At 39.1% G+C, this 22,398-nt stretch overlaps 1 protein-coding gene across 1 annotated transcript in view; it reads right to left on the reverse strand.

Moving 5' to 3' along the window:
• Positions 1 to 22,398, reverse strand: part of CNTN1 (contactin 1) — a 417,240-nt gene that overhangs the window by 188,216 nt on the left and 206,626 nt on the right. The window contains exon 2 of the mRNA XM_074942235.1: positions 2,120 to 2,252. Coding sequence (XP_074798336.1) covers positions 2,120 to 2,180 — 61 coding nt within the window. The 5' untranslated portion in view covers positions 2,181 to 2,252. The remainder of the gene's footprint in view (positions 1 to 2,119; positions 2,253 to 22,398) is intronic.

Consider the following 22,398-nt stretch of genomic DNA (forward strand, 5'->3'; position numbering starts at 1 on the left):
TGCTGCATGGAACATCCATCTGAACTGATTTGAAAGGTCACTACCCTCTCCTGCTCTGAATCCCTCCTCAAGACCCACTTCTTCTATTATGCTTACATGACCATTACATTACTTTAACTAACCAATGATGGCCACGTGGAAGGGCAGATGAGGATTGATGACACTCATTTCATCTGTTTATCAAATAATGATAAATGTATACATGCATATTAAAATAGCATATCATTTTATTGGATCACTCTCTCCATCTCCTTCCCTTCTCACTTCCCTTGTTAGACTCCACGCTATTCAGGGCAAGGACTGGGTCTTCGTATGTTTTTAGAGCACCACGGTTATTGGAGCCCTGATGCTGATTTATGGCCTCTGGGCACAACTACAATATACATATTAACTAACTAGATGGATAATCTAGGGGTTGCTTTCAAACAAAATACCTGAACACTTGTGCATTGGTTCACTCACACAACTTACATATGGCTCAAAACCCAATACTCACTTAGCTACAGGAGCTGATAATCACATTGACCAAAATGTTGACGTGGCTAGGGTGAAATGGCATAGATAACATTACTGACTGGAGCTGACAGCCTTTCTTCAAGAAAAGCCCCAGGTTAAATGAAACTAGTGAATGAATTACTCTCTGCCCCAACAATAGCTCTCACGTCTGAACTGAGCAAAAGCCATATAAAAAACCCTGCAATGTATAATACTTTACATTCAAGAATTCTTAACGCCTTGCCAGTCACTGGAATTTGTTCTCTAGTGAACTACGACAGGGTAAAACACACACATCAAATGGAATGATTCCAACAGAGATCAAAAATATACTTGTGTTCCCATCACTAAACCAAACTACACTACTGTAAGCTATGAAGTCATTTCTGGAAGGACTGTCTTAGAAGCAATGGATTGACATCACAATGCTGTTCAGCTTTTGTGACTCAGAAACCATGCTTCGTGATCTACTTCCATAAATAACACAAACAGGGAAGAACCATGACCATTTCCAGTATGGGAGGTAATACTGGGCCACACCATGAACCTCTCCCTCCCATTGGTGAGCTGTTACTCACACAAGCAGCCCTATTAACTCGAAAGGATCTGCATGTGAGTAACTGTTTGCCAATGGCAGTAAGGGATTCACAGTCTGGCTCAATGTGAGCAGAAAATTTCCCATATTAATTCCACAAGGTACCTGGATTTTTCAAAATCTGCTTTAGCCAGCATTTTATAAAATACACAAATTCTGCATGCTGCTTCTTAGACACCAAAGGCTAAATCATGTGGTCTATACATAAGCAAAATGTCCCCTGAAAGGAATTTTACCTACGTTGGCTCTACAAACTGAGCTTTACTGTGTCATTATAAAAATGACATTTGTTTAAGGTGGAATTAATGTTTGAAATGCACATTTATCTGTCTTGATGTCCTTCGTGTTTTGGGTGGTTGGAATAGGTGCTGGTTGTCATAATTCAAACCTGGATCTGAAATTTGTAATTGGCTGCTATCACTACAAAGGACTGAATTTCAGTTTTAAACACCCCCTAATTTTGAAGCGTTAGAAATCTGGATCCCTGAATTTTTACAGCAAGGGCCCAACTCTAATTAGAGTAGTTTTACTATGTACAATTTTATTAAAGTCAACATATGCCACATTAACACAGTTATGCAGGATGCGTAGCAAGATATCACCATATGGCACTGCAACTGAATGCTGATTTTTTTTATTTTATTTTTATTAAATGGCATCTACATTACAGCAGTTCCAATCTTTTAAATCTCTCCTCCCATGGACATCTTTCCATTCTTCCACTGATTTTGGTCACCTGGCCACAAACAGTTGTTTCTTATATTAATTTTATGTAAAACTTGATAAATCAAGGGGATTTACGAGATCAGACAGACCCAGAAACAAATGCAAGGTCAGGCTCATTTTTATTTCGGACTATTGCTTCAGTTATACTGTGAAAATCTTTCTGCCAGTTTCATTATCCGCATTTAGTAGCTCACCACATCTGCACAAATAAATTAAATCCGATACAAACACCAGTATTGACCTTGAAATGTGTGGCACTGAAAATAAGTTAATTCATTTAACTAAAATGAGAGGTCGTCTTACCTGCCAGGCAGAAGATGAAACACACTGTAACAAGATGACTGATTAAGAACCACATTTTCATCTTCTATTCAGAGATGATTATTTCAAAAGGAATTTTGCCTTGCAGCCCCAGTGTTCAAAGAACTAAAGATTCCTGATAATAAAAAAGGAAAGAAAAAGAGTGAATAATTCTGATAAGAGAATGTTCCTGTAGAGACTAGTACTACATTTAAGTCAGCTACATTTCCCATGTTTAAGAGACAGAGAATAATATATTTGTAAATTAAGGGTACTCTCAAATCTGGTAGACCAAATGTATGATGATAAATGTATAGTTTACATTTACAGAGCGTCTCCCATCTAAGGCTCTCAAAGCACTTTATAATGATTCATCTAAACTATTCAAAGTCTGGAAGGCTTAATGTAATAGCTTCTGCTTTGGCTCATCTTACAAAACCAAAACCAGGCTTGGTTTGGATGTGGGTGCTATTTGTATACCCACCTTACAGCATGGAGGTCTTGGAAAATATTTTCTGGTTTTTAGCTAATGATATAAACCCAGATTCTGTCACCCTTACCCATGCCAAGTACCACCTTACACTGCAAATAATCCCAGAGATTTCAGTCTCATTAACAGAAAAATGATCATGAAATGGTGGCACACAATCTCTTTCAGAATGCATTTCTTTTGCTTAGCATGTTGTAGTTGTTAGAGTTCTAATTTGTAGTTCACAAACTTGTGGAAAGAATCTTAGTTTTTACTTAGTGGTTTTTTAAAAACCTTGAATTTATTTCAGTCAATTATTTTATATGTGATTTGAGCTATTTTATATTCTGTATGTGGGTGGGGGGTAAAGAGTGCAGTGAACCCAGTAATGGATCCACACAGCTTCATTTGGATCCTTCCAGAGTTCAGACATAGTTTTCTAGAATTCTTTGCTTCTATATTTCTTGCTTGTTTAGATTAGAATATTTTACTAGCTTTTTCTTTTCTGATGCCTGTTATCTGTTTCTTTAGGCAGTGAATCATGGTGATTGAAGTATGTAGTTTGTTTTGTTTAATGGGTTTCCTGCCATGCGTGTATAAAAGCATTCTTTACATCCTTCATGTCTTGTTCACATTTCTCTTTTCTTCTGCTCATTGGTTCTGCTGTGTCACTAGTTTCTCTATGACCTGTGGATAGGGTATGATTTCCAATTCATCACTGATGGAATATGCATATCCCACCCATGAGTGGACACCATCCATATGGTTTACTCCTGTTCTTAGGTGGGGGTTTGTTTTTGGTATTTTTTTTGGCCTTTGTGACTCTAATACAAATACGGTAGAAGTATATTTGAATGCCTTTTACTAAAGATTAAAATCTTCACATAGTGTCTTCTAGACCAGTGGTTCTCAAAGCTGGTCTGCCACTTGTTCAGGGAAAGCCCCCTGGCAGGCCGGGCCGGTTTGTTTACCTGCCGTGTCCACAGGTTTAGCCAATCGCGGCTCCCACTGGCCGCGGTTCGCTGCTCCAGGCCAGTGGGGGGGCTGCGGGAAGGGCAGCCAGCATGTCCCTTGGCCCGTGCCGCTTTCTGCAGCCCCCATTGGCCTGGAACAGCGAACCGCGGCCAGTGGGAGCCGCGATCGGGCGAACCTGCAGATGCGGCAGGTAAACAATCCAGTCCGGCCCGCCAGGGGGCTTTCCCTGAACAAGCGGTGGACCGGCTTTGAGAACCACTGTTCTAGACCCTTTTTTCCTTTGGATCCCAATGCATGTTTATATATTGGCTAACACAGGCATCATGAAACCTCTCTTTTCTCAGTTCCAAAACTGCTTTCTACCAGCTTGCTTTGTCATGTGCTGGTGATTCTGATGATGTCTACTGGCTTGCATATAGAGACTATTTAGCCACATTACTCCCACTGAAATGAATGGGCGTTAGGTATCTAACTACCTTTGAGGATCTGGGCACATGGCTCTGTTGAAATTTTTACTCTACTATTTTTAAAAAAAACAAATTACTTTGATCCTACCTGCTTACTCTCTCTGTTTCACCTCCTCCTCCACCTTGTTTGTCCTAACATGCACTTTCATGCGACTTATCTGGGCAACTGATTATTCATTATCAAAACACCTTTTATAATGTACAGATTTCTATAAGGAAGTAGCCCAGAATGGATGTGAACAGTAAGAAAGGAGAAACAGCAGGCTGATAAATATTTTCAGTTCTACTAAAAAATCATGGAGGTTGCTGGGAAAAGAAAACAAAAATACTACAGAGGTAGGATTCTGTAATACCCAGAAATATAGGCCTTTGAACTTTAAATCAGATAGATTTAAAGCTATATTCTGGAACAAATGCCATTTGGATTCATGGGGATTCTGTTTCTGAGATCCCACAGTGTTCTTGTCAGGTCCAGCTCAATGCGCTACCTTTGTGTCCATCTCTAAGGAACTGTAACTCTTTCTCCTCACCACTAGGGTCTGCTGTTGTAGATGCTCTGAAGGTCCTGTCCTCCTCCCCAGCTGCATCTTATGGTTCCCTGCTTTTTCTCTGCAGAAAGCAGGAGAGATAGCCAGGAGGTAGCAACCACCAGGGCCAGCTGCCTCACTTATTTACCCACCCATCATCATCATCATCAGGGGCAGCAGCTTCAGATCTTCAAGAGGTAATAGAGAGAGACCAGAGAATGCAGAAGTGGCACTAGGAGAGAAGAACAGTTATCTTCCCTCTGCACACCCTGCCGAAAGATGTAGAGGAATGCTAGCAGGCGTGGTGGGGTGCGTCACTTTAGAATCCTTATCTGAACTAATCACGAATGCCAGACTCTGGGGATCTCCTCTCATTGGTCTTCCATGCAACTTTGCACCAGTGCCGACGGTGGGGTTTATAAAAAAAAACCTCTATAAAGCCATGTAATATTCATTCATTGTATGGAAACATGGTATACAGTGTCCTAGTGCAATCTATACAGGGCAGAGAATGACAGATTTGGTGGGTTTGCTCTTTTTCAGTCTAGTTGATGAAATCTTTAACAGCAGCCTAAAAAACTGTTTTAGCTGTCAGAGCCTGTTAATTATGTTGTTCAGATTAAAAAACAGCTAAAGTGCAACAGAATATACATAAAGCTATAGGGCAGTCCAAGGAACTCTGGCTTATTTGAAAACAGCCCCCAAGTAAAAAATTCTTAGTACATGTATACGTACTCTAGGTGAATTTGCTAATCTACATGGAATATTTTTCCACTAAAAATCTTTCCCTCCTTCCTTTACCATAGCACTAAAGCGTCTTCAAAGTCCAGCACTACTGTTTGTTTTGCCTGAAATGCATAATTAAAAAGAATTCTCTTCTAGAAAACCAGAAAATGTTAACATACAGCATAATCCACTGAACAGTATGGCAATGCAACAGGACCAGAGCAGGAATTTGCAGTGTTTTAATAGACCCGCTACCTCATAGCAGCCATCGCTGAATTCTAAAACCAGTACCAGGAAGTGGGTTCTCTGGTCCCCTTTCTCCCCTTCCAAGAAGCAGCACTGGGTAGTACCATGATAAACATTTTTCACATTTCTCCTGGACCAATAGGAGAGAGATGCTGCCAGTTATTCAAAACATTTCCAAAGGGCTGAACGTTTCCTGATTATGAAGCTAATCATTTTATGAGGTTGTTTGTTCATTCCCTATTGCCTGGCATGAGTTACATGGATAGTTACTGCAAAATGATATACATAATTAAATAACAATCAAACAACAATTCCACTGGTAATAATGGTAACAATGTTACTCATGTTAACGTTACCAGGTCATCACCTAATAACTGTATTTGAATATAATGAAGCAATGGGTTAAACAGCATTAACAGTAAGACTATGTCATCTATATGAAATTAGAGGCACTATTGCTGATGCAAGGCCCTTCCGTCCTCTCCTTTTGTATTGATCTTTGCGGAAATTATGTTCAATTTTGAAAACCTCTTCTCTCCCCTACCTCATCAGAAATTAGGGTTAATGGAAGTTGTGGTTGTAAGTCCCCATGCTGTAAATCCCCAAGCATACTTAGCTGTGCGTACAGAAAGACACCGTGCCAAGATATAAAAATCTTCCTTTACTTCCAATTATTTCAGCTGAGCGAGAACGGCATATACACTACGTCTAACCTGATTCATCTTGGCTTATAGAAGAGAAGTGAGGCATTTTGATATATTTCTCTGGCTCAAGTCAGTAGTACTGCCTGCTATTTAATGAGACAGTGCACAGGTTACTTTTTATAGGACTAGGATAGTATGACTGAGCATGATGTTGCTACCCAGCTGCCCAAGCAGCCGTTCAAAATGATCTAAGACAGCAGCCCTATCAGAAGAGACAGGATTGTGGATGCACTGCTCATGCATCATGTCTTTTATTTAATTAAGGATTAAAAGATTCTCTCTCTTGAAGCTCTGCACCTTTTTCTCTTTAGAGTAAGAGGCATATCGTATCGTAAGTGAAAAGTGTACCCCATCAGAAGGGCTTGCTTTACTTTCCTGTACAGGCTGAGAATGACTACGTGCCCAGATAGATGTCTTTCTCTATGTCTTTTACTAGCATGTATTTTTTACAATGACATATAATTCTAGCAAATTAAGAAACTATTTTAAAACACATGCTGAAAACAGCAAATGCTTGCCTGCCTCAGTGTCAGATTTCATTACTATTTAATTATTTAATTCAATGGGCCGAGTACTAAAGCATTTATTTCCCTTTTGACAATTTTGTTTTTCTCCACATAATCCAGCCGCAGTTACAGTCCCCACACTCTGCTAAACACAGGAGAACTGATCCTTCTGAGGTCCCTGGAGCTCCTGGTACCCTAAAGAGGTGGAAAGAAATTGAGGCACTGGCTCTCCTCTCTCTCTCCCACACACACACTAGCCAAAGGGGCTGGCTAGCTGTAGAATAGAGTTTATGCTGCACCTTGTAGCTTTCTAAGGCACAACGCCTCCCAGAATTGCTCCAGAGTGCTGCAGCTCCTCACTGCTCCTCCACAGGACTTCGTTTCAACTGCACACCTTTTAGGACCTAACTAAGTGGCACAGGACTGTCGTGGCTTTGCACTTTTGAACAAACTCAGTATTTCACATCATTTACCTAGTTATTTGAATATTAAACACACACAGGAAAATAAAGATAACAGACAAGGGAAGGGAGGACTACAGTTAAAACAAAGATCACGTGAGGCAGAAAATAGTGCAAGGTAGGGAAAGAACAGGGGAATAGTCAGCACAATGGTGGAAGTCAGCAGCCAAAAAAATGGCATCTGGAAGCAGATAATGAAGATTCTTAGCACACTGGAAGTGGGATGGTGTTCCAGGTGTGTTTGTGTGTGGGGGAAACATGACAGTGAGAGTAGCAGGAGAAAAAGGAAGCAAGAAGCATGGAACACCAAAATGAGGAAAAGAAGCTTGAACTTTTTAAAGCAGGAGACTAGAAGCCAGTGAAAAGACTGAAGGAGTGGGGGTGGAATAGACAGAGGAGCAGGGGAGGAAGGTTATTTTATTTGTAGCATGTTGGACAGTCTGGAGAGAGGAAAAGGAAGATTTGGGAAGGCCAGGGAGGGGAAAGTTGCAGTAGCTCCAGTGGAGACAGAGAGGAAGGAACAGATTTTAGTAATGTAACAGGAAGAAGAAACAAGACTTGATGAGAGCCTGGATGTGAGGAGAGAAGGGAAAGAGAGGGTTGTAAAATAATCCCGAGGTTGGAGTGATAGGAAGGATAGTGGAGTTGTCTGTTTATGCCAGTTTCCATACCAGGACCTATCTGGGACTCCCTCCTGTCTAGCTGTCCCCATTCTGCAATATGGGAATCACAGAGTTGTCAAATTCCTGTGACACCAGTTCATCACTCCCAGGCTGAAAACCCCCGATCTATGGTGATGGAGTGAGCAGGGAGGGAAGTGTGTTTAGAAGGAATTCCAGTTTTGCCACATTTAGCCAGCAGAGGTGAATCAAGTCCCTTATTATTAGTGTACTAGCCTATTACTACAATTATACACACTTATGCTTGGAAAATGGTTAGAGAACTGGAGGATCCACCAAGATTACATTATAAATAGATACAATAATCTAGTGGAAATCTCTAGTTCTCCACCCTTTCTCAAAACATGAATATGCATAACTGCAACAATTCACTAGTAAATTATCACAGTGACAAGTTCTAATCAAAGCTTTTTAGGAATGGCATGTTACTTCAACCCAATTAGTGTTTTGTATTTGTTTTTATTTTAGCCTCTTGGAATTTTGGTAGGCATTTAATTGCTCATTTTCTAGATCTGCTTTGAAGAGTTAGCAGTTTTCATTACTTAAACTGACTCACTTTTCATAAATCTTATCAGCTGCTACAGCACCTAGAATTACCAATTACTTTTTTTTAATTTAATGAAACTCATGACGTATATTGCATACTACCTGGCATCTCTCTCTGTCTTCCCTACATTTGTGGCTTTAGCAATTCTATTGTGCAACTAAATCAACAAGTCTTCAACCACAGCATTGAGTAATGGGTGGCGCTCAAGATCTATACCAGTAGCTAAACACCACTGGCTGGTGCATGGGGGTGAAGAACTAAGGTTCAGCTCCTAACCCACATGATCTGGGGTGGGACAATACAGAGCACACAGATCCTCTTTGCTCCTGTGCACCAGTCCCAAACTCAAGGACTGAGTAACAAGTGCAGAGGAGCAAGGAAGGTTCTTATTTCCTGAGTAGCTATGTAATTCAGTTCACAATCTTGCATTTAATTGTTTAGTATTTAATTGTCTCTAGACATCAGTCAGTTGTCAATGGTACTATAAAATGTCTCTAATTTAAATGGATTTCCATTTACGTACACACACACACAGACTCACTCTTAAGGAACTAAAACCCTCAAATGATATTGCTAAGTGAAATTCACTAGGATGGCTGTGTGATACACTGTACATTTGCAGTGTAATATTCCGCTAACAGTTTTACTACAATACAAAAATAGTTGAAAATACCTATTGAAATACAGACCACTTTTCTATATTTTTAAGATAAGGGCAGACTTTTAAGTAAAGACACAAGATACTTTTGTTTGTGTTTAGTTGGGAAAGACTGAAAGTGAGGAAGATGAGGTAGAGTTAATGCTGTAGCATGACAGATGATGCACTCGTTTGTACTTAATTACATGACAATTAAATGAATTGTACAGTGTAACACAGAGCTATCCCAGTGAATTTCACTAAGCAATATCATTTGGGGGTTTCAGTTCTGTAAATAAATATTTTACTTACACACACACTCACACACTCTTGGACAATAGACATTCTATAGTATCGTTGGCATCTGCTTGTTGTCTAGAGCAAAAGAAAGGTGAAGGAAAGTGCAGGTCCTCTGCTTAGTGGGGAAGGAGAGCTAATAAGTGATGACATCTAGAAGGCTGAGGTGTTCAGTATCTATTTTACTTCAGTCTTCACTTAAAAGGTTAGTTATGACCAGATGATTAACACAATTATTAACAACAAGGGGAAAGGATCACAAGAGAAAATAGGAAAAGAACAGGTTAAAGAATATTTAGATAAGTTAGATGTATTCAAGTTGGCAGGGCCTGATGAAATTCATCGTAGGATACTTAAGGAATTAGCTGAAGCAATCTTAGAACCATTAACGGTTATCTTTGAGAACTCACAGAGATTGGGTGCATTCCCAGAGGGCTGGAGAAGGGCAAACCTAGTATCTATCTTTAAAAAGGGAAACAAAGAGGACCAGGGGAATTACAAGCCAGTTATCCTAACTTCGATACCTGGAAGGATACTGGAACAAATTATTAGACAATCAGTTTGTAAGCAGCTGGAGGATAATAGGGTTATAAGTTACAGCCAGCATGGATTTGTCAAGAACAAATCATGCCAAACCAACCTAAATTCCTTCTTTGACAGGGTTATTGGCTTAGTGGCTAAGGGAAGCTGTAGACATGATGTACTGGATTTTAGTCAGGCTTTTGAGACAGTCCTACATGATGTTCTCATAAGCAAATCAGGAAATTGTGGTCTAAATTATCTTACTATAAAGTAGATGCACAACTGATTGAAAGACCATACTCAAAGAGTAGTTATTCATCATTCACTGTCAAACTGGGAGGACATTTCCCTGAACACAGTATGAACAAACAACAGGAGGCAGTTTCCGTGTTCAGAAATCTAAGCCTGCTTTCCAGTCAGACCTGTGCCACAAGGAGCTCTATCTCTGCTCTCTCACAGCCATGCTACCAATGCTTCTCTCACTATATATTCAGCTTCCTGGTCACTTTCTGCTTCTGATACATACAATTCCACCTGTCAGTGTCCCAGCCCCTATATTTGCAATCAGTCCCTGTTTTATTCTCCCTGAGTTAGTTCTTGGTCAGGCCTTCTCATATGGCCCAGTGCCTTGGGTGGTGGCTTCTGTTGTTTTAGCAATCTTATTCAATAAAGGTGCTTAATTGCTTCTTTCATTTAGCTTGAATGAAAGGTGGTCCATGAGTCTCCTTCCTGACTGTGATTGCCAATAGGTCACAGACACATTTTGTGGCACCCAGCATCACTCTCCAGCACAATATGTAATCATACAACAAACAGCAACTAGTTGAAGTGAACAGTTTGCAAACAACTTAAAATCTGGAAACTATCTATCTAAATTATTTGGCAATTTTTTACAGATGCTGAATCTTTTCAGAGAAAATCAGAATCAGTTCATAAGTGCTGTGCTAACGCCAAAATGGTCTAAATGCATAATATTACTAACTATTCAAACTGCTCTTTACAAACTGCTCTTTACGAAAATTAATCTAGTTGTCTAATAGAATAAAGTTCTCTAGCAAACACAATGGCCTGTGTGCTTCAATAGTGGTTCTGTCTGAATACGGGAATTTTGACTTAGTAAATATTTCAACATTTTGTCCACTGGAATTGCATGTGTCCAGCACCTCAAGATTTAGCTCAGCAAAACTAATTGTGCACCAGTATAGCTCCCTTATTCTCATTCAGCAATAATTCTTTAAAAGGTAGGGATTTGGCAGTAAGTAGTTTTTGATATTTCAATTCTCTTTAATCAATACAGTAGTTTTGTGGAGCTTCTGCAGCCCAGTATACACTTCCCATCAATCTGTAGATCGATATTAATATATTCCCAGAAAGCAATAAGATAGGTCCTGTTTTCCAAGCAAGTACAATTTACTTGTTTACTGGTTCTCACCCTCTTTCTTTATGTAAATCTCTAGTGGCACCTGCAATGGCATCTTTAAGTAGAATCAGCACTAAAGGCAGTGATGACACCACATCATATGCTGCCTCAGAATTACCCTTTTTTCCCCCTCTACCTCTCTCTCACCTTCTCTGGAAATTGCCATTTCTCTCCCTGGAGTAACCACAGAAAAAATTAATCCCTTCTTTACTCATGCTCACATCCAAGTACTTGTAAACAATAGGTTCTACAGCTTAAAAGTCTTTGTATTGAGAAACAGAAACACATTCTCTTGTGTTTTGCTGTAAATTATAATGATTGACACTGTATAATCAAAATGTAACTCTGCTGGTTTTGGAGGTCCAGTTTCCACTATACGCTCATATATTCTCTAAAAGGAGAATATATGCTAGTCTCTGATGTTTTACCCTCATGTTTCTGTCTGGTTAGCATGTCAAAAAACATAGACCTCTAGCAATAGCAGCCTTTTCTGTTAGTTTCCTTGGGTTTTTTTTTTTTTTTTTTTTTTGCTTTTCTGTTAAGCTTCTTATATAATTAAGTGAAGTATTATGGGATTTTCTTTGCCTTGTCTGCTATCTAATAGAAAAGTCAAAATAGAAGTATGATTTTCCATTTTGACTTTTTGTAATCCCCTCCTTTCCTAGATATGTTAAATGACCAGTAAGAGGTATTATTTTTCTTAATTGCATTCTGAGCCTCCCTGTGTATAGACATTAGTCGAAGTCCTCCTCCCCCCACTGCTTTTTATGGCATCACATCTTTCTTATTACTACAGTTAATTATTGCACTGTGATTAAGGGTCAGTTAGTATTTCAATTATAAACTATAATTTTTGCACAAGAAAGGTTAATATGCTGGGCAATTCATAATGCATGATATGTACAAGATATTGACCTAAATGTTAACTGTTAAAAGAGCTACATCATTTTTCTTGAATCATGGAGCTGCAAAAAAGAATGTTTTTACACTTTCAGATAATGAAAAGTGTTTCTTAGATGTACTTAAACACTGTATTTAAACATCATTGTGGGAGCAAGTGGGCTGAAAACCAATCCTCCAAGTCCTTTATTCACATGCGTTAGGCTATCAACAACAGGCTGTTTTTATCTCTTTGGGTAATAAATAACACCAAGATCACACACTTCCCAATAGTTAACAGCTATACTCACATGCCTAAAAGTCCTCTTTAGGGAATATTATGTTTGCCTGCCTCTTAGTTAACAGTTTTAACAAACAAACAACTGAAAAGATCGATAGTCTTTTTGTCAAACACTACAAATCCTTAGCAGACAAAAGAGCATATTGCTGCATTTTCTTTCTTGAACAAATATACAATTTCATGTCACGTAATTTCCATTTTTCTCTCCCCTCCTTTAGCATTAACATAAACATTACAGCACCCAACAACAACAAAGTCCAAGTCATTTTACTCTGGGCCTAAGACACTCAAATTTCACTCACAACATAGATTCCAAACTCTAAAATATTAAAGACTCAAATTAGTAAAGAAAACAAGAACATTGAAGGGAAAAACAAAATAAAAAAACAGTAAGAAATACTCACTTTTTAAAATTGGACATTTTTTCAATACAGATAACCATTTATTTTTCCTTCACACTATCTGTTTACACACTGAAAACAGATTAACTTTCTCAGGAAATTTGGGTTATGTCTCATCACTCTTGGTTACTACTGTCTACACTTGGATGTCTGACTCAATTATTGTTTCAAAAAAGAAATCAGCACAGCATTTTTGTGGATTTATTTTGGGTTTTTTTCTTCATATAATCATTTTACCTAAAAAATTAAGTAGACTCCTAGACTTTAAGGTCAGAAGGGACCATCATGATCATCTAGTCTGAAAGTATAGTATAAAAGTTCCATTTCTGAGAAATATTAAAACAAAGATTTGAAAGCTTAAATTGAGTTTCTTTCCAACACTGCACGTTTATTTTCTGTCTGCTTTTCGCCTCCCTCAAGTTTAGTAACATGTACTGGCTGAAATAGTGTCTTGGGAACTATTCAGATAAATTAGATGATTTACACTATATAAAGTAAGTAAATATTTTAAAACATTTCCAAAATGAAGTGTTTTAAATAAGTTCATACTAGATTTACTTCTACCTATGAAAAGTTATCTGTTTATTCTTATAGTCTCAGAACGAGGACATGGCCATAACACTTTTTTTATTGTACAGCTGAAGACAAGCTCAGTGGGAGATTTCATTTTCGAACTGCACGTTTCCTAGCAACTCTCTTTAAACCAGACTGGGTTTTTTTACATCAATCACTCACATCTGTTGAGAATGAGAATGAAAGAGAAACATCTCTTTCATCCTGTGAATAAACAATACGAATTAGACTAGCAGGCAGCTGCAAACAGGAGGAAAAAGGAAAAAATCAATTCAGTGTTTACTAGAATTCTCTAGTTGATTTTGGAATAATATGTTTGTGCCTTTCAGTTTTAAAGTCTAAGAAACAAATTCACATTTCCAAGTAGCTGTTATTAAGATACATGCTAATTTTTAAGGATTTGAGCTGTCATGAGGGGAGAATATTGAAAATAATCAGACTGTTTAAAATATTTTGAATTCTGATATGATAGAAAGAATCTCTATATAGACAGTATTAAAGATTACTATTCATGGATGCTTAATCATTAGTTAGACTTTGTCATACTCTGAACATTTAAAGTTAAATTATATTCATTTACGTAGGTTTCAGAAGATTTGCAATATTACCAAAACAATCTTTTTCTATAGCTTTCTTCTTTACAATAAATTAGGAAGTGTTTAGCGTTTGTATTTTGCTAGGTATAAATGAATAAATGTCATGCATATGTTGCACATCAGCTGCAGCTTAACCTCTGGGCCACATAAAATAAATAGAAATCTCTCAGAATGCTCAGTCAACCAAGAGATGCATTGTTGCGAGGGAGGCTATGCTATTAGAACAGCCATTGGATCAAATGCAGAGCCAAAACCTTTCAAATATTAGATTAGAAATCAAATCATGCCATTTTAACAACAACAAAAATAGTGGATTTCTTGATTGCACTGAAGTACTCTCTGTAAAATATTCTGCAAAGAAGGCAAAAGTCTTGCTCCTACTAACATATTTTTGCATCTATTAGGTCAGTTAAATACTTGAACTGCTGTTTCATCACATGTGAGCCTCTGGAAAAATAGGTTATGGCAGAGGTTCTCAAACTGTGGTCCGTGGACCACCAGTGGTAGGCGAGCTCCATTTCAGGTGGTTCACGGATAGTTCCCTCTAAGGTGCGCGTCTGGGCAGCCGCACATGGGAATGAAGGACCACCACCTAACTAGTGGAGTTGCACAGGCCTGGACCCTGGAGAAGATGCATATGTGAGGTGGTGGCCTTGGGGGGAATAGGCTGTAGGAGGGAGGGTGCAATGGGGTGAGAAGAGGGGGTCGGAGGAGTTTGGGACTTGCAGGGCTACGGTGGCCAGACAAAGAGGCGACTTTTCCCAGCTCCAGGGCTGCAGCTGCCGGAGAGAGATGGCCCTCATTCTGAGCCCCAGCTCGGGGGCTGCTGCGGCGGGGGAAAGAGGGAGAGACCCCCTTCCTTCCCAGCCCCAGCTCGGTGGCTGCCGCGGTGGGGGGAGAGAGGGCACATCCATCGCATTAGAAAGGTAAGACTACTGATATTAAAATATGAATCATGTGCTTTTATTTGTAGAACAAAAAAACGTGAATTATTAAGTTTTTTTTTATATAGTGCTTTTATCCAAAGCTTTTTATAATAGTTAGCTAATGGTACAAATGACATTTGGAAAGATCATTAAGTGGTCTGCCAAAACCCTCAGCAATTTTCAAGTGGTCCGCGAAAAAAAAAGTTTGAGAACCACTGGTCTAAATGAAAGCAAGAGAAGGATATACAGTGGTTGCCGCAGTTATCAGACAGTGGAACCTGAAAGTACCAGTTTCCCCAGTACTTATTGGTAGTAAGCATGAGACAATAGTATTTTGGGTTGTTTTATTTTTCCCTTTTAGTGGGACCTGATGTAGTGCCCAATGAGATCAACAGAAAGAATCGAATTTACGTCAGTGGGTGTTGTCAGGCCTTTGATTATTGTACAAAACAGCAAGCAGTCCTGGTAGTATCAATGAATGAATGAATGAATGATACACAAAAACCTTAAGGTTGCAAAGTCAGCACTCAAGCATCAGAAAATGTTAGTATTAAGGTTACTCATACAATCTGAATTTGGTCCCCTTGTTAGTATGCATTATAATAGTTTTTAAATACATGATCACATACTCTGTCCCTTCTGCTTCCTCCTCCTCCTCATTGCCTGGACCTAACAGGAGGAGCATTGAGAGCACAAGAGAAACAGCTCCCAAATCAGGGCCAGGCACCACAGCCATCCCTGGCAGCGGGGAGTAGTGATTGGAAGGAAAGTCCAGCTCAGTACCTGCATCCCTTGGCTGCAGTGTGCTCTGTGCGGAAAGAATCTTCAGAGAATTTACCTGCCACACTCTAACAGGTCTCTACTGATCATGTGTGAGCTAACATTTTTCAAAGGGTTATAACTTGGCCAAATGTTGCTAGTTTCCCGCCCACAGTAACAGTAAAATTCACATTCCAGACATAAAGACAACTCTCCGACCAACTTACAAATCCCTGCTCCAAAGCCTGGAGGCTCTAGAATTTCTCAATGAAACAGCTGTAAGAATTTTAACAATATCAAAGCAACAAATTTTCTCCAAATCTCATTCTAAGAAATGGCTAACCAATTTTTCTGAAACTTTAAAAAGAAAAATACTCAGCCTGAGGCAGACCCCTAGCATGGAAAATTTCAATTCAAACAGTAAAAGTCTGACAGTTATAAGTAACTGAAAAGAGAGTCTTATAATGGGAAGTGTTGGTCAATCTTAACTACAGTATTGTCGGTGCCCCCCTAACCTTCACATCTGCTCCCCCCAGGCTGCCACATCCTAGCCAAATAATTCATTATGCACACACTGCAATGCCCTAGGCAACTCCCAGTAATCAATGGTGTAGACTCCAAAAAAGTGGGCCACCCTGCCACTGGGGTCATCATTCTCCCACCCGTTGTAGTTACCACATAGGCCACATGTCTAGCTCTGGTAATTCCCAGTGATCAGCGATACAGAATCTATAAATACAGATCATCAGGCTTTACAATGAAAGCCTAGCAGAGGGTTCCAGTGGTAGAAAGTCCACTAAGACAAAAAGCTATGGCCACACAAGGTGGCCACACTTCTCTTGTGCGAGGAAAGGGAATATGCAGCCAAGTCAGCCCCAAATACGTGCATGTGCACCACAAAGCTGGCAAGGCCATGCCATCTGGGAAAGTTAATGAGCTAATTCAGAGTCTCCCTCAGTAGGTCCTGCATTCAGAGCTCATTTGGTGCTCCCAGCATGGGTTAAAGTAGCTTTGTCCCAGGAGGAGTGTTATGAGGGAACACTGCCTGCCTTTCACCACTCTGATCCATCTAAAACGTGGCTGTTGAAGTTATTTTCATTTCCAGGGATTCAGATCATGCACCCACACTTGCAGGTTCTTCTTTGTCTACCACATCAAGTTTAAATGTTTTGTCCTCATTTTCAATTCCCTTCCCAACTCTGCTCTGCCCTATATCTTTCATCTAGTCATTTATCACCAAAACCCCATGCCTCTGGTTCCCAGAACTCCCCTTTCTCCCTTTATGATTTTTCAGATTATAAAATGCCCAAAACAGGAAAGATCATTTTGTGACTTCTACAATCACAAAATCATAGGACTGGAAGGGACTTCAAGAGGTCATCTAGTCCAGTCCCCTGCACTCATGCCAGGACTAAGTATTATCTAGATAGGCATTTGTCTAACCTGCTCTTAAAAATCTCCAATGATGGAGATACCACAACCTCCCTAGGCAATTTATTCCTGTGTTTAACCACCCTGACAGTTAGGAAGTTTTTTCTAATGTCCAACCTAAACCTCCCTTGCTGCAATTTAAGCCCATTGCTTCTTGTCTTATCCTCAGAGGTTAAGAAGAATGATTATTCCTTCTCCTCCTTGTAACAATCTTTTATTACTCCTGACAGAATTCTGCGCCCCTGCATGGGCACAGAATTCATATGGCCCACATTTTTCTGTGACCCTGTGCAGAAAAATGCAAAAAAAAATCTGCCTGGGGCCACGTGCCCCTTCCCTGGCAGATGAGGCAGCATGTCTGTTCCAGCATGCCTGGAGCAGTCTCAGAGACGGTGGAGAGGCTGGGCATGCGTGCCTGTGTGGTTGATCACCATCAGGGGAGTGGGGCTGGGCATAGGTGCGTGCCAACAAGCGAGAGAGAGAGAGAGAGATAGAGACAGAGACTGTCCCTCTCTCTTGCGACTGCAGCTCGCTAGCGTGGATGACTAGGGAATTTTATTATGCATGAGCCAGGCTAGAGGCAGAAATGTAGCAGCCTGACTGTGTAGTAAGGTTGTTAAAGTTGCTGTTGATGGTTAATTAATCTCATTCTCTGAGGCAGAAATGTAGCAGCCTGCCTACGTAATAACATTGTTAATGTTCCTATTGTTAGTTAGCTGTTCCCAGTCTCAGTCAATTCCCCCAGGAGCATAAAACCTGTGAAAGTTTTAAGGCCCCTACATTGCCAGAGTGATATGAAGGAGCCTTATTATAAATGACAGTAAGGGAATCCTCAGCTAGGAAAATCTATGTGCTTTCTCACTTTTTTTCCTGTGCCAAAGTGGCACAATGAGGTTAGATTACAGCTCAGGATTTCTTTTACTTACTCATTTAAAAAAAAGACTTTGAGTGCAAATAAATTAATGAGGCAGTCAATAAAATGTCAGGACAATCAGAACCAAGCACTTCCCAAAGTACCCAGCCAGGTCCAGGACAATGATTAGCAAAAGTATGACTTTAAAAATGATTTTCTACTTTTTTTTTTCTGTTTGGTGTTCTGTAATGTAATTTAAATGAAAATCCAGGATTATAACTGAAATGCAGGATATTAGTAACCAAGTATTTGTAACTTAACTTTCATGTGTTTAGGAAATGGTGAATAGTTATTGTGAATTCTTTCAGTATGTAGTTTAAATAAATTACTAAAACAATTGAAACTACTGTGATTATACTGCATTATTTTGACAAATAAAGTATGCACAATTTTGAATTTTTTTGCACAGAACCCCCCTCCCCCCCCAGGAGTATTTTATGAATTTGAAAATTGTTATCATGTCCCCTCTGTCTTCTCTTTTTCAAACTAAACAAACCCGATTTTTTTCAGTCTTCCCTCATAGGTCATGTTTTCTAGATCTTTAATCATTTTTGATGCTCTTCTCTGGACTTTCTCCAATTTGTCGACATCTTTCCTGAAATGTGGCACCAAGAATGGTGAGGTTTATCAAATAATGAATAATAGTGGAATGAAATGCAGGCAGGGTTGACATGAATATAACCTTGTGTCTTTTATTGCCTAATGCATTCATATAAATTTTATCTCTTAACGTATTTAATCTTTGTCCCAGGTAGCTGACAATAGGAACATATCATTAGGAGGAGGGAACCTGTAAGAATCCAACAGTTTGTTTTGTTTTTTTAGTTCACTGTTAACACTGGCTATGGTTCCAAGTCTAAATGAGTGATTTGAATATACCATCAACCATAGACATGGGTTGCTACTAAAACCTAAGTAGTATTTAAGCAAAAAACAACAAAGTTTCTGTTACTGAACTGTTGAGAAACTCAACAATATACTAAGGGCCAAGGCTGAAGAGACTAAATTTCCATAATGACATACAGGATTTATCCATATAAAAGTGCTAGTTTACACATTGCAATCTATCATACTACTATTGTGCATGTACATTGGTAATCAAATAATTTATTTGTAAAAAAATTAACATTTTATGAGTAACGTATGCCTGATTAAAATTTGATAGCACCAAAGTGGCTGGAGAGCAATTAGAAAATTTTTTTAAAAAAATCAATCGTCTACAAATCTTAAGTTGAAAAAGTATGAGTAATCAATTGAGCACTTGCACATATGTGGACATTTCATAGATTCATAGATATTTAGGTCAGAAGGGACCATTAAGATCATCTAGTCTGACCTCCTGCACAACACAGGCCACAGAATTTCACCCACCAATCCTGCAAAAGACCTCTCACCTATGTCTGTGCTATTGAAGTCCTCAAATCGTGGTTTAAAGACTTCAAGGAGCAGAGAATCCTCCAGCAACTGACCCGGGCCCCATGCTACAGAAGAAGGCGAAAAACCTCCAAGGCCTCTTCCAATCTGCCCTTGAGAAAAATTCCTTTCCGACCCCAAATATGTTGATCAGCTCAACCCTGAGCATATGGGCAAGATTCATCAGCCAGATACAGAAAATTCTTTCCTGGGTAACTCAGATTCCACCCCATCTAATATCCCATCACAGGCCATTGGGCCTATTTACCATGAATATTTAATTACCAAAACCATGTTATCCCATCATACCATCATTTCAGAGCACAACTAAGCAATTCATCAATCTATAATTAAAGCTGAAAGAGAAAAGAGGTTTACCATACTTAGCAATGATGTTGCTATGCTTTATATTGCTTAAAAGCACTTAGGGAGATAATTTAAATGCAAACAAGCAAATACTATCTGTCAGCCAAAGGTCTGATCTTGTGAGGGTTCAGCAACTATTGAGGTTATGTGAGGAGGACATGCAGCAAAATTATATGAGGTGCTCATCAGTTGGCAGGACTGATCCCTAAAAAGCAGCAGTTTATAGATTTTGTTTTGAGTTTGATATTGCTGTGACAAAAAATTTACATTCCTGAATATGGATTAGTCAAATCAGACACAAGAAAAGCCATGTCTTCTCTTTAGTTGTCAAAGTAACATCAGTGTGAGATTTTTCTGACAGAATAATTTTAAACATTTAGGGATATTCAAGACATTAGCTATTTTGCTAGATAGATGAGTACCCATTTATAGATGCAGTTATAAAAATACTGATCAACCAAATATGGTGACATGCCAACAAAGCAAATGATTGCAAGGTAATACCATAACATCTTGCCACAGCTCCATTTTGCTCAGAGGAATCAAATGGCATTGCCTTTGAATTCCAAAATAAATCCCAAGAATTCTTGTACACTAAGCCAGTATTTACTGCTGTCCCACTACTTAAAGATTTACAGTATCCACACCATGCAGTGTATGTGTTTTACAACACATAATGCTATTTCAGGAGCTACTGACAGCACCTAAACAATGAAAGCACAAACTAGGTTTACTAAAAAGGTGCTTATTTTTAATACATCAAGGGTTTTAATTTGCATTTAATAAATTCCAAGGCCAGAAGGGATAATTGTGGTCCTCTAGTCTGACACAGGCCATAGAACTTTCCCAAAATAATTCCAAGAGCAGATCTTTTGGAAAAAACATCCAATCTTGATTTTCTAGAGAGAAGCTCTTGGTCACATAAAAAGGCCACATTTTTAATAGAGAGCTGACTTCTAAACTCATGGTCTGGCTGAAAACTCCTGTTTTAAACTCTCCAAATCTGACAGTATATAAGTCATGAACTTGAATATAGTTTTTTATATTAACTGTGTAGAATGTATAATCTGTTATTGTTTCAGACATATAGGGTGTGCCTACACTGCACAATAAGATGGGTTTAGTGGGAATTGGGCTTTTGGACTCAGTGTTTCCAAGCCCGTGCTTGAACATCCACACTACATTGTAAATCTGGTTTACAACTGATGAACGTGGGTCTCACAGACAGGTTAACACATTCATACTGCACTACATACACCTTCTGACTCGAGTCTGTGGTTTGACTATGTCCATATACAAAATGACCAGGCTTGGATCCAAGTCTCAGCAGGACTCAGACTCTGACCCATCCCCCTAACAAGGTCCTAGAACCCAGGTTCTGAGTGCTGACCCACATCAGACTGATTTGTGAGTGGATGGAAGGGGTGTTTGGGCTCAAGCCTCAGTCAGTACCTGGACTTAGCCTGCAGCGTAGACATACCCATAGTTTCTCTTAATGCCAGAACCAGGATTTGATCTGGTCAATCAGCAGTGAAAAGTACTGACAATTTTTAAAGTTCTAAAATACCACCATTTGCAGGCTGTTCCAGTGTTCTAGGGATCACACTTTTTGGTACAACAATAATATGCGTCAGGAAATACATATAGCCCTTCCCAACTAGAATGGTTTGTATGAAGCAGGGATGATGGTGAAAGCACAGAGAAACGAAAGGCAAAATATCATGACATAAGACTCAGCATAAAGTACCAGCTGGAGAATTCTTTCTGAGTAATTCTTTTGACTTCTATGCCTTGTATCTGCTTGGTTCCATATTTTACTCCTGATTTACATTATTTACTATAAGTGAGATCAGAATCAGGTACACAGAATTCCTATCATATTACCCCACAGGGTACTAGCTAGATGTCAAATGTCTGAGAAGATGCCTGGATATCGCTATTCTGCTGTACGTGTTCTAGCTGAGCAGTCTTCTTTACGCTTTTGGGAAAGGATGGGCCCTTAGAAGGCATACAGCAACCTGACCCAACACATGGATTTCTCAACATGGCCAATGTGGAAAAACTCCCTTAATCCATACTATCATATTTGATCCCGAGATTACTTCTGGGAAGATTATGCTGTACGCTTCTACTAGATAAATTAGGGGACGGACTTCTTACTACTTGCTTACTGCCAGTACCTACAGGCATTATCAAAGAAGCCAGATTGGGGAGCGAATCCAGAGTTGGCAGATTTTCTTTTCTCTACTTGTAGTTGCTCTTTTATCTCTTTTGTTGTGTGTTTGTAACATATCTATTACAAAAGCCTGAGATCACTCTCTTTACCTTTATCCTTAATAGTATAGCACTGTCTAGTGCTTAACTATTTTATTTACCTGTTGATCTCTGTTAGCCTTTTGTACCACCATTCTTTAATGCTCTGAGCACATCTGTGCCTATTTGTTCTAATATCCAATCAACTTTTAATTAAAAAAAAAAAGACTTGAATTTAATACTTTTTAGTTAGTATGAAGAGAGTTTATGCCTATTGTGAGAACCAA

The sequence above is a fragment of the Natator depressus genome, chromosome 1, assembly GCF_965152275.1.
Source record: "Natator depressus isolate rNatDep1 chromosome 1, rNatDep2.hap1, whole genome shotgun sequence".
NCBI classification, from domain to species: Eukaryota; Metazoa; Chordata; order Testudines; family Cheloniidae; genus Natator; species Natator depressus.